At 53.0% G+C, this 12,373-nt stretch overlaps 7 protein-coding genes across 7 annotated transcripts; 4 read left to right on the forward strand and 3 right to left on the reverse strand.

Annotated features, from left to right (window-relative positions):
* Positions 1-89: 89 nt before the first annotated feature.
* Positions 90-647, reverse strand: J4E87_000433 (uncharacterized protein; the record flags this gene model as incomplete). Its single annotated transcript, XM_049372090.1, has 2 exons — positions 90-405; positions 469-647. The coding sequence occupies 2 exons, from the start codon at positions 645-647 to the stop codon at positions 90-92; spliced, it is 495 nt and encodes a 164-aa protein (XP_049238224.1).
* Positions 648-1,801: 1,154 nt separating this feature from the next.
* J4E87_000434 (uncharacterized protein) lies at positions 1,802-3,392 on the forward strand (the record flags this gene model as incomplete). Its single annotated transcript, XM_049372091.1, has 2 exons — positions 1,802-3,335; positions 3,379-3,392. The coding sequence occupies 2 exons, from the start codon at positions 1,802-1,804 to the stop codon at positions 3,390-3,392; spliced, it is 1,548 nt and encodes a 515-aa protein (XP_049238225.1).
* A 374-nt stretch (positions 3,393-3,766) lies between these two features.
* J4E87_000435 (uncharacterized protein) lies at positions 3,767-4,948 on the reverse strand (the record flags this gene model as incomplete). Its single annotated transcript, XM_049372092.1, has 2 exons — positions 3,767-4,789; positions 4,844-4,948. 2 exons carry the CDS (start codon positions 4,946-4,948, stop codon positions 3,767-3,769), a joined length of 1,128 nt encoding a protein of 375 aa, XP_049238226.1.
* Positions 4,949-5,406: 458 nt separating this feature from the next.
* J4E87_000436 (uncharacterized protein) lies at positions 5,407-6,264 on the forward strand (the record flags this gene model as incomplete). The annotated part of the gene is made up of 1 exon (XM_049372093.1): positions 5,407-6,264. The coding sequence occupies one exon, from the start codon at positions 5,407-5,409 to the stop codon at positions 6,262-6,264; it is 858 nt and encodes a 285-aa protein (XP_049238227.1).
* A 399-nt stretch (positions 6,265-6,663) lies between these two features.
* On the reverse strand, positions 6,664-7,224 carry CBP20 (Nuclear cap-binding protein subunit 2; the record flags this gene model as incomplete). Its single annotated transcript, XM_049372094.1, has 2 exons — positions 6,664-7,107; positions 7,162-7,224. 2 exons carry the CDS (start codon positions 7,222-7,224, stop codon positions 6,664-6,666), a joined length of 507 nt encoding a protein of 168 aa, XP_049238228.1.
* A 266-nt stretch (positions 7,225-7,490) lies between these two features.
* J4E87_000438 (uncharacterized protein) lies at positions 7,491-10,025 on the forward strand (the record flags this gene model as incomplete). The annotated part of the gene is made up of 1 exon (XM_049372095.1): positions 7,491-10,025. The coding sequence occupies one exon, from the start codon at positions 7,491-7,493 to the stop codon at positions 10,023-10,025; it is 2,535 nt and encodes an 844-aa protein (XP_049238229.1).
* A 1,308-nt stretch (positions 10,026-11,333) lies between these two features.
* Positions 11,334-12,365, forward strand: J4E87_000439 (uncharacterized protein; the record flags this gene model as incomplete). The annotated part of the gene is made up of 2 exons (XM_049372096.1): positions 11,334-12,038; positions 12,090-12,365. 2 exons carry the CDS (start codon positions 11,334-11,336, stop codon positions 12,363-12,365), a joined length of 981 nt encoding a protein of 326 aa, XP_049238230.1.
* Positions 12,366-12,373: the final 8 nt, after the last annotated feature.

A 12,373-nucleotide genomic window follows, 5' to 3' on the forward strand; every position in this document is an offset into this window, starting at 1 on the left:
AAAGGATAGTCCTAACACTAGATTTCTTGTTCCATGTTGTCTTTGTCATATTTGTCGTCCTCACCATGCCGCTTCATTGTCCATGATCTCTAGCCCAAGATTGCGGCAGCCTTGTAGATCTGGTATATTGCTAGCCCGCTACCGATAGACCAAAGGCCGCTCCTGATCATACTCTTCGAGTAAGTCGCGATTTGTACATATGCAAGAGAGTACGCGGCCCTGACTACGAACCAAGCTGTGACAAATGTTGTCAAGCCCGTTGCATCGCCTGATATGACCTCTCGTCCTATCCCTGTTGCGGTGGTGCGTTCGGCAATGATGCTAGCGATAACGGCGGCGGCGAAGAGGGGCATTTGTTCCATGTTGTTCGACTGGGCGTTCTCGGCGCGTTGGTACTTTTTGAAGCTGTAGATCTGTTAGTACCTGACTAGCAAGGTAAGTTGGGTGGGGAGTGTGGAGACGCCTTACACGGCATCGGGAACCTTGCCCTTCACGGCTTCTGGTGACAAGGCTGCCTTGGGGTTCGCGTTGTTGATCTTGTAGCCGTTGGCTGTGAGAAGGCTAGCTGCGTATATGTGCGGGACGAGAGAGAAGACATAGTAGGCTGGAATCGCGAGGAGCGGGTAGTTGAGCGAGTTGGAAGACATTGTGGCGGTTTCTGAATTGCTTTGAGGATGGGGGGTTCGAGATATCGTTCAATTGACTACGTGAGAGCAAGGCGGAAACTGCGGACGTAATACTGAGTTGGTGAGGGGTGTAATATACATCTGGGCATAGCTGCGGGTTGACTTCGGGTGCGTTGACGTAGCTATCAAACCTTATGGGCTCAGGGTCCAGCAATCATGACGCGTATCTTCTTCGGCATCTTCAGACTAGGCACCAACATGAGGCGCTTCGGCATGTTGAGTTTCTCGGCGTGCTCGTAGGGTTCGTTGTATTGCGAAGGGACCAGGTAGGTAGTGTTCTAGAGAGTTTACATTGAGGGCGCAGGATGACGCGCCCGCCGAGGCTATCTCGGAATCGGGACCTGCCCAGGTGCGCTTACTCAGCCACGCTACGAAACATGCCAGGCTCGCCGCGCTTCCATTCCTTTGACCCTCATGACAGCCAACTACGGATGGAAATACTGATAAATAACCTAAAAGCCTCTCTTGGCTGGAGATTTGTCGCACCGATGTTGGAAGTCAGTCGGACTCTGTTCAGTCGCGTGTGGCACACGCCACCTTTCTCCTCTTCACGAATCCGAACCCTAATACTTCATCTTCCTTAAGATACAACTCATGCAACCTCTGCAGTGTCATTTCTCAGGGGTTGGCTCCGCAGCAGTATCTAGAGGTCTAGTTGAAAATCAATCGCGATTGCAGACGTGGTTGCAAGCAGTGCCTCTACCTGGGTAGGGCCAATCGCCTGTGCAGCGCTCAGCCTGCGCCATGCAACCAGGCGCGAGCCAGCCTTGTCAACTTCGATCGTATGCTTCACTTCTAGCATCTCAACGACCTCGAAGCTACCTGTCTTTTTTCTTGCTGCCTGTTTACGCGTTTTCCCATAGTTACCACGAAGGCCGTCTTTACCTAGCCACCACAGGACGATCCCAACATCTTAGCTCAGCGCGTCGCACGTCGACTCTGTGAACCCGCTGACATCGCGACCCAGGTCGTTACTCTAGCGACGAGCCGTTGGGGCTTCGAGGCAGGATAGTAGAGCTGTCAGCCCAGCAGCTAACATGTGTTAGTCGCTCCCCACGTCTGTCGACACAGCACAGCGACTGCCTATCCTCACCTCCAAATAATTTCTGCCCACAATGAACGGCGGCAGCGGCCCCAAGCGGATGTTGCGCATCGAAGAAGGTCAACACTACTTCCTCGAACCCAACGACGAGCTGCCGTACAAGTTACTTCGCAACCTGGGGCAAGGAGGATTCGCCAACGTGGAAGAAGTCGAGGACCGACATACTGGCATGGTCTTGGCCTGCAAGGTCTTCAAGTTTGGCGGCTCTTCAGCTGAGAGACAACGCCTTTTTGATAACGAGGTCAAGGTCATCCGCCGGTTAGCTCCGCATCACCACATCACTCGGATCTTTGCGACATACGTAGGGAGGCGTCAAATAGGTATCTTACTGACACCGGTCGCCGATCGCGGCTCGCTGGAAACGTTCCTCCAGGATTCTCATGACGGTCTCTTTACGGGGTCTGAGTTGAATACCTTATACAACTCGTTTGGGTGTCTTGCTAGTGGCTTGCAGTTCATGCACGCTCAAAGAGTACGACACAAGGACATTAAGCCATCGAACATCCTAGTACACGGAGAGTCTGTAATTTACACGGACTTTGGCTCCTCCCTGGACTACAGCGCAGCTACGCGTAGCATTACGACAGGCCGCCCTACCTCGATAACCCGCAAGTACGCTGCCCCGGAGCTGCACGAATGGTCCCCACGCAGTTCTAAGACAGACATATTCTCGCTTGGATGTGTCTATCTTGAGATCCTTAGTGCACTTGTACTGGGTCCACTAGACACCGATATGACTCCGTATCGAGATCATATCGAAGGGTTCTTCACACTCATGCAGAAGATAAGTCCTAGCTGTGACACCTGGCTGCAGGATGTCATCGAAATGACATGTCAGATGCTCAACGTCGAACCTGAAGCCCGACCGTCGGCTGAAACGATTACGAGCCAGCTATGGACGTGCTGTCCAGACGCTTTTTGTGGGCAGTGCATGAGGAGTCTCAGTTTACATGCGCAAGTCGTACCTCCAGTCTATTCCGACTTCACTCCGGCGATAGCCGAGGATTCCTGGTTCAGTCAGAACTCGCCCATGTCTTATGACCCCGGGTTCCAATCACCAGCAACGTCTATCATTGAGGCGAATCTCATATATGACCTCCAGTTTCAGCAGCAGATGGTACCTCAAGCGGAGTCACTGTCAACGCCAGAAGAGCGTTATTATATGAATGTATGGGGCTATTCTGGCCAGGCTGCATCATCACTACAGATCGGTGACGTTTTGATATCCTCAGAACCTCTGATTGCCACAGGGCCCGCTTCCGGCATGATGGAGCCGCTTCCAGCGTGGAGCTTCCTCCCTGCATCACTGCAACCCTCTTCAGATACGACCATGGGCCAACCACCGTTACCGAATATCTCCCCCCCGCAATGTACACAATCAAAGTACCCTCGCGAAAAGACCCCTTGGGCTCGAGCGCAAAAGACAGAGAAGACGACCATGGGCGATTCTTTTGGAGCGACACGCAAGGACCAGCGCCGCGCGAAGCGAACGTACCCATGTCCAGAGTGTGGAGAACTCTTAAAATGCAATTCCGAGTTCGAGTATGGTATCCAGATTCATGCAAATACCTGCCTACTGACTGGAAACAGGAAACACATGTTAAAGCATTTAAAGCCATTCAAATGCAACGCGCTCGGATGTGAAAGGACAGAGGGATTTACTACAGTAAACGATCTCGAGCGCCATAAGAAGAGTCTGCATGGGATAGATATTGACAGATATTCTTACCAATGCGTGATAGAAGATTGTAGGGATCGTCCTAAGATATGGCCGCGATTAGAAAATTTTAGACAACATGTTGAGCACATGCACAAGGGAGTGGATGTGCTCGATGTGTTGCATCGGTATGATATCCTTGCTAATACTATCGAACGACGACTAACTAGCTGAAGATCGAGGTGGCAGCCTCCCCGTCTACCGCCGCTGTAGCTCGAGCCCCAGTAGTACACCCAATTCACCTGAAAGACCGAATATACATTATGCACTCCTCGCAACACTCATGACATCCTCCTCCAAATGTAACCCCCTAAAATGCGTCAAAACATCCGGCAGCTTCTTCCTACTACCATCAACCGCCGAATCTCTCTTCTCCCTCGCCGCAACCCCAATCATAAAGTCTTCCTCGAAAGCCTGGATCTCCACCCTCGTATCCTCCAACCTCCCACACTCTCCCTTCTTCAATTCCCTCACACCTGCAGGCCCCTTTCCATCAATTTTCATTGAGAACCAGACCTCCGCGTCGCTTGCCCTCTCACCCCAAGTCCCATGCGTACTACACCGCGCCGGCGTCCCCGGCCTCGGCGCACGAACATGCTTGAACTCCAATTGCGGTATCCACTCTGCGAGCAACGCCTCGCCATCGAGTTTGATGTACGCCTCTTTGAAGCACCAAAACGTGTAGAACCGTCGTAGCTTCGCGTCGATGAGTAAATCTGAATCTAGTTCCCTCTTTTCTCCGTTCGGTAGCGTAACGCTGAGATGCTCATTTCGCCTACAACAGCGATCGTGTCGACCTAGAATTTCGTGCGTGACCATTGTGCCGTCGAGAAGAGGGAAAGGGTCAACGTTGTACTTGATATCGAAGAGTTCTTCTCCACTGAAGAGCTCAGCGTACATATCCACCCAGCCATCGAATCCCTCTTCGTCCACAACGCGATAGTCGTTTCTCTCGTTAACGCAGACGATGTCCACGCCAACTTCTGCGTCGAGTTCATTGGTTGCGCAGCCTACGAGGGCGACGAGACCGGCTTGGTGACTAATGTTGAATTCCACGGGAGCGGGGCCATGTTGCGGTGGTATTAGCAAGGCGATAGGCTTCCCGTGTTTAGGATCGCGTTTGCGGCCAAAGCGGATGTCTTTCCATGGCATGCCGAGAGTTTTGTGGACGAAAAGGCGTTTGAGGAGGGCGGAGCCTAGGCTCATTCGCGCATCTGCTATGTGGTATTTGCGTTTTATGAGGTCTTGTTCCTCGGGGGTGACGAGGGAGAGCGCTTCTCGCGCCTACACGTGGTTAGTCGGTGTTCTAGGCAGATAAGTGTTTGTGAGATGACATACTGATTCTGAATCTGTGATCTTTTCCCCGGGCCATAGCGATCGTGTGTCCAGTAGCCAGCACGTGAGACCGTGTCCCGTTGGCTCTCCATCCTGTTTGTCGATCATAGCGCCTTCATCCACTGTTCCTAGGCTGATACTGGACCGGATTGCGTTATCGGCTAAAGTAGTGAGACTAGACTACTAGGAGGACTCTCGCCTTATATGAGCCTTGGAAGCCTTAGTGTAGGTACGACCTTTCTTGACGTGATGTGTAGAACGCGTGGGCATCTACATGTCATGATCGTTCACGGCATCAATGGGGGTCCGAAGTGTCGATGATGGAGAGGTAGATCGAAGAGTGGCACCGCGTCGGGGTAAGCGGATCAATAGGGCTGAACCAAACGCATGTGTGAGGTGACATGTGCTCGCGCGGGCGATTACCGAGTTTTAGTGGGGGCTGGGCTTATCGATAAAGATTTCGCCTTTGCCGTCACTTTCCGTTGCATGACTGTACATTTGCTTGACGCTTCAATTCCTTTTTTTCCTACAGTCACGGAGTTTCTGGGATCTGATTTGTTTTGACTATGACGGTAAAGAACGGTACTCAAGATATTACGGTCGGCGTCCTTGCCCTCCAAGGCGCTTTCAGCGAACACATCCAACTCCTCCGCGCGGCATCCTCCAACATCCCCTCGTCGCAAACCTTCCACTTCATTGAGGTCCGCACACCAGCCCAGCTTGCACAATGCGACGGCCTTATCATCCCCGGTGGTGAAAGCACAACAATGTCGCTTGTAGCAGCACGAAGCGCCCTGCTCGAGCCTCTCCGCGACTTCGTCAAGGTGCAGCGCAAGCCAACGTGGGGTACATGCGCCGGCCTGATTCTACTAGCAGAGAGTGCCAATAGAACGAAGAAGGGAGGCCAGGACCTGATTGGAGGTCTAGATGTGCGAGTGAACAGGAATCATTTCGGGCGACAGACCGAGAGTTTCCAGGCAAACCTCCAGCTGCCCTTCCTGGAATCAACGAGCAAAACGAACAAGACCGATCCATACCGATGCGTCTTCATCCGCGCGCCTGTTGTAGAAAAGCTGTTGCCGAGTAAGAAGGCAGTGGGAATACAAGAAGGGGAGAGCGAGAGGGACGATACAATTGTTGCGCCGAGTAAGACGCCAGCAGATGATTTGGCGAGGAAGGAATTGGAAAGCGAGGTTGAGGTCATGGCTACGCTGTCGACCAACGCGAAACCTTTGCAGGAGAATCAGGCACATGACCATCCGGGTGCGGAGGATATAATAGCGGTACGGCAGGGCAATGTGTTTGGGTGCAGTTTCCATCCTGAACTGACGGATGACCCACGGATACATGTCTGGTGGTTGGGAGAGGTTGTAAAGGCCGTGAAAAGGCGACAGCAGTTTGAACTTGCGGACCGGACTAGATGAGTGAAAGAAAATGTTAGACATTAACGGGCGCATGGCTGGGCGGCATTCTTGTATAGCATAAGAGAGGGTGTTTGGAAGATGGTACTGAGTTTTGGGAAGGTATCTAGTATGGTATCTTTACCCCCTATGAGCATGTGCTTATAACTAAAGCACTAATGAACATTGCCGAATGATAGACGCCGGACGCCTACTTTGCAGTGTTCCGAGACCCAGTTGAGTTTGGGTTGGGTGAGCTTCCCCATGTAACTGAGTGCCCTTCATCGTCTTCAGTTTCAGCGTAGTCGTGCTTGCCAACGTGGGATGGCGCGGCGGCGCGAGGTTCTCCTGATCAATATGGCCTAGGTTTTTTTCTCGTGATTAACGTCCTGGTGATCCGAGAGATAGTAGTCCATCGTCATCTTACTGCGCTTCGTGGTATTCGTCCACAGCTCTGCCGTATCCGCCCCTACCAGGATCATACTCGGCTCTGTACTCGTCGCGGACCTGACCACCGCTCTTTCCGCGTCCGTACTGCCTTCCCTCGGCGAAACCCTCGTCCAGATCCGTCCTAATGACACGCTCGTCGAGCTTAGTGCCACCGATGTACTTCATGCAGTCCAGCGCATCCTGGTGTGTGTAGTATTCGACAAAGCAGAATCCGCATGGTGTCTTCTGGAATCGGTCAAGGCCCATGACTAAGCGCTTGATCTCGCCGCATTTGCTGAACAGCTCGTGGATTTGCTCTTCGGTGGTGTAGAAGGAAAGGTTGCCGACGTAGAGGGTGGTTGCGTCTTTCAGCTTGTCTTCGGGCGAGGGAGAGCGGCCGCGGTCATCGTCACGTCCATTGCGGTCGCGTCTGCGCTTCTAGAAGAGAGTCAGTCTTTGAGTACTAATGCGATGTGTTGTAGCCTCCCGTACCTTTGCTGTCGCATACGAACTCGGCTTGTCGAGGCGGTCAATGGTACTGCGAAGCGCCGGCATGATGCGCGCCCTCAACTTCGGTATCGGCTAGATTTGTAGGAAGCGACCGTGGTCCGGGGGATTGAGAAGATATTGAGGGTTGTCTTGGAGTGAGTGTAAGGATCGGGAGTGGAAAGTCGAGCTCGGAGCTCTCGAGACGCGTCGGTCTTGGCGCTGTATCGCGCGGCTGGAACTTTTGTTTGTCCACACTCTTACCTCTACAATCCACGCAACTATTACCTACCCACTCTTAACTCTCTCAATACTATTCGAGGGAGCTCGCCGTCATGCCAAAAGTACTGGGTTATACGCCAGACTGGCTCAGCCGACCGAACCCAGGCTATCATCTGTTTGCGCCGAAGCAGACAAACGGGAATGGAGTCGCAGCAAAGAAGCAGGAACCTGGACCGCGAAAGACGATCGCAACGAGGGGATGTGAGATATTTGTCGCTGTTGGAAACGAAATACGATGGGCAGACTTGGTCAACCTCAAGGAAGAGCAACAGCCCGCATACCGAACACTCAGAGTCTCGATACCACTCCCGATCACGCGTCTTGTCATTTCGCCCGAAGAAGACTACCTCGCCGTCTCCACCTCGCATACGGTACACGTAATACACCTTCCGGACTCGTCGCTGCTCGGAGCTGGTGAGGACGACGGCCCGTTGAAGCCAAAGGCCTTCCAGTTGGGACCGACCGTACACGTTCTCGAAGAGTCGCCCGTCGCAACAACACTATGGCATCCATTGGGCTATCACGGGCGCTGCCTAGTCACCATCACAAAGGCGGGCGTAGTTCGGCTATGGGAGATCAACCGCGCCGACAGGTCTACCTTCAGTGAGCCATCGCTCTCCATCGATCTGCCCAAACTCGCAAACGCTACCAGCGACCAGGACGATTTGAGCGCCTCCAAATTCGGAGCTTCCAAGGGCTTCTCTCCCGACTCCGTCGAACTGGAAGTTGCATCGGCATGCTTTGGCGACTTCCCAGACCAAGAAGGTGTCCATGGCTGGGCGCCGATGACGCTGTGGATCGCGACGGTACTTGGAGACGTATACGCCCTCTGTCCTCTGCTACCGAGCAAGTGGCAGTTGGTCGAGTCGCCCGGCAGCCACACATTCCTCCAAACCCTTACCTCGTCCATCAACATCAACTATGCCGAGCTCTCAGAAGACGAGACATCGCCCAAAGACGAGTTGAAAACATCAGAGAAGCAGGTCTCATGGCTGTCGGACATCTTATACGAGGAGCCTCTCGCGGAGGAGCGGGCGCAGGGTGACACAGTTCAGGTCTTCGCTCGCCCACACAGTGCGTCTGCGGTGCCGTTGCTACAGGGACCCTTCACTATCTCGCCCGAAGTTGACGATTTTGAGCTTAGCGACATGATTGTTTTCTCCCTCAAGACCCTCTCCGAGAGCGAAGAAGAGGAGGCTGCAGAGGGTCTGCCGACTGCTGTCGTGTGCTTGCTCACTGAAACGAGCAAGGTGCATGTCTGCTTGGATCTTGAGGGCATCGTTGGGCGATGGCTGCCATCACCAGAAGACGAGATCGACACCACAGAACCAACCGAACACGAGCTCATCATTGCGGAAACAATTACACTGGTGGAAAGTGATGAACCATCGTTCAATCAGAGCATCACGCCAGATGTGCACACCGACTTCTCGTTCTTCGTATCACACGCCAATGGGGTCTTCTACGTCTCAATGGAGCCCTGGATCAGGAAGCTGGAGACCGAGCTATCACAGCCACAGACCGAGGGTTCACCTTTCCGTATCAAGCGCGTATTGGAATCGGCAAACACCTCCGTGGACCAATACCTACAGCGACGCGTCACTGGCGATGTGGACGAGCAAGAAGTCACCGCAGTCGCGGTTATTGAAGACGGGAACGTCGGTTACCTTCTTCTCACCACAGTTGACGGTGAACCCCAAGCTGCTCTGCTCGATGCACCTGAAGAAGGACTCCCTACCCAAGAGGAAATTGCCGAATACATGGCAATCACTGGCCCTAACAAGGAAGTGCGTCAAGCTTGGCAACCACCAAAAGAACTCTACGAACCGTTCGATCTTTACAATTCTATCAACATCCCCGCACGGCATAGAGGTGCTCTCAAGGATGAGATTAGGCTATCTCCTGCGAACCTGGGGCTTCTTATGGATGTTCATCGCGTACTCTCTGCACAGACCTCCAAACTCCAACTCGCCGTATCCGATCTGTTCAACCGCGCGACGCGTCTGCAGGAAGAGTTCAGGGATCAAATCTACAGAACATCTGGAATCGCAGCAAATATCGACAGTGTCACCGGCAACGACCAAGTCGGCTCAGACAACGGATCAACATACGGCAGCGCCAACATCGACGAGCGTTTGGAGAAGGTCACCGCGCGACAAGATCAAATCAACGCGCGTTACGAAGCTCTTCGACGAAAGATGGTCAGCATCGGCTCCAGTGAACTCAGCGAAAAGGAAAGCAACTGGATCGAAGAGTTGCAGACTATGGACAGCGCCATTGACCCTGCAAGCGAGACCTTGACCGACACTGTTGATGGCAGCGAACGTCCGGCCTGGCAGCGTCTCAACAGGCTCAAGGAGGTACAGAAGGAGCAAGCGCAACAAATCGAAGCAGCTATGAGGAATGCCAAGCAAGCAGGCGAACACGAGCAAGCGAGAGGTAGCGGTGTCAAAGTACCCAGCTACTCGAGGAAAGCAGAGAACGAGCAGGTGCAGGAGCTCATACAGCGGAATAGCATGCTGGTTGAGGCTGCTACGGACAAGTTGCGGAACTTGGGAGTCAATATCCCTGTGGAAAGTGGTATTTAGATGCGCGATGCGACTTGAGGCGGATTGCGAAAAGCCCCTCTGATGTGGATTTGATGATTTGGCAGAGCTAGAGGATTGTAGGGTGACGGTCTCGCCGGTTGGACACGAATATCAATGTTGCAATGTTTCTATCAACACGACTTTCTTCAAGATGTGACGAGCATGGAGCGTGCGTGTAGCAAATGGCGAGCGAGCGCACATACTCATGATAAATCTCCCTGGCAAACTACCACATACCACACACCACTCAACTCTACCCCCCACCACGCTGCCTTCGCGCAGCAGCCAACTCCTCGTCAAACAAGTCATCCTCCGACTTCCCCGGCAACTGCCCCTCTATCCACTGCCTCTGCCTCTCCGCACCCACAACGCCAAAAACCAACTCCCTCCCACTTTCTTCTTTCGTTCTCGTGTACAACTCCGTCGTCACCTCCACTAGAAGAGGAACGATGTCTGGTATCACGAAAGGGTCTATGCCGCGTAGGTCCAACAGAACATTCTCGATGTGATGTCGCCCTGGCATGCAAAAAAATGCATCCCCCCACGCCTGAGCGAGCTCATTCCAGTCTTCTGGCGTGGGCTTATATTCGGGGAAGTCGTCAGGCAAGATTTTGACGCGGAGTCCGGTGATGTATTTGACCGGCAAGGACACATCTGCCATGGCAAGCTTCGCGCCAGGCGGGTTTTCGGGCAGGGTGAGGGTAAGGGTTTGTGTCCTGGGTGGTAAGTTGGAGAGCTGCTCGCCTAGTTCTGCCAAGGTTTGGGGATTGTTGATGCTGAGAGAGACGTGGAGGGGATTTTGGTGCGGATCGAAGGGATGGTTTTCCTCTCGTTGGATTTGCTTCGTGATGAGAGTTATTGTGGTTTCTTGATCTTGCCAGCGATCTGGCGATATATGGAGGTGGTCGAAATCCTCGGGAAGTAGGTCTACGATCAGATTGAAAGGCATTTCGAGGGATGGTTGTCGTGTCGGTGATGTTGTTTTGATGCGTTGGGCGGAGAGGTTGTGAAGATGATGTTGGCCTGGGGGAGGGTTGGTTAACTTGTAGAATCAGGTGATGAAACACTGCGAAACGAATGTATTGATAAACCAGTTCTCAATTGCTTTTTCAAAAGTTGCAATCCGATCAGTCCAATATAAGATATTTCACCCCAAGCACGCCGTCTCCCCTACGTCAATCGTCGGCTCGGCTAGCCTAATCCAGATAGCGTCTTCGGCTAACCTCCCAGAGCCTCCCGAGGTCATTGCATATCCCATATAACACCCTACCCTCACCAAACTTCACATTCGCATACCCAACAACGAAAATGTCTTCCAAGCCAGCCGTCATATCCGTCATCGGCTCCCTAAATGTCGACCTCGTAACTCGTACAGCCCGCGTCCCCGTCGGCGGCGAAACGCTAACCAGTGAATCCTTCAACATTGGCTGGGGCGGGAAAGGCGCAAACCAAGCCGTCGCATGTGCGCGTCTCTCTCGCACCAAAGCGCAAGCTTCTTCGTCCCAGGAATCCGATGTCGAAGTTAGGATGGTGGGTGCAGTGGGTGACGACGAGTTCCACGAGGGGTTCTTGAAAGCTTTACGGGAAGATGGATTGTCGACAGACAAAGTGCAGATTCTCAAGGGAAAAAAGACGGGTGTTGCGGTCATTATCGTGGAAACGGGGTCCGGAGAGAACAGGATTATGTTTTGTCCTGGTGCGAATGGCGATGTTGAGGTGCAAGATCTAGTGGATGAGGATGCGGGGGTTGCGCTTTTTCAGTTGGAATTGCCGTTGCAGGTTGTGCTGCATAATATGAAGACAGCGAGGGACAAGGGCGTTGAGACTATTGTTAATCCTGCGCCTGCGGTGCCGTTGCCGGATGAAGCATATCATGGACTGGGTCATCTTATCGTTAATGAGACGGAAGCGATGATCTTGTCGGGCATCGAGAAGCCGAGTTCGTGGGATGAGGTCGCTGCTGTGTTTATTGCGAGGGGGGTTAAGAATGTTATTATTACGCTTGGTGGCGAGGTAAGCAATCCCCCGATTCGCAATCTGACTCGTACTTACTTGAGTGTCCAGGGCGTGTTCTACAAGACGGCAAAGCAACAGGAGTCGACTCAGCAAGGTCATGTTGTGCCGGCACGCAAAGTCAAGGTTGTCGACACAACAGCCGCAGGCGACACGTTTGCAGGCGCCTACACAGTTGCTGTCGCGCGTTGGAAAGCAATGTCAAGGGGAGCAGACTTTGATCTCGATGCTGCAATTGCGCATGCCAATAGAGCGGCATCAATGACAGTGCAGAAAGCGGGAGCACAGTCGAGTATACCATGGGCCGATGAAGTACCAGAGTCATGATCAACAAG

The sequence above is a fragment of the Alternaria ethzedia genome (genome assembly GCF_023757985.1).
Source record: "Alternaria ethzedia strain BMP 0044 chromosome Unknown scaffold_1, whole genome shotgun sequence".
Lineage (NCBI taxonomy): Eukaryota > Fungi > Ascomycota > Dothideomycetes > Pleosporales > Pleosporaceae > Alternaria > Alternaria ethzedia.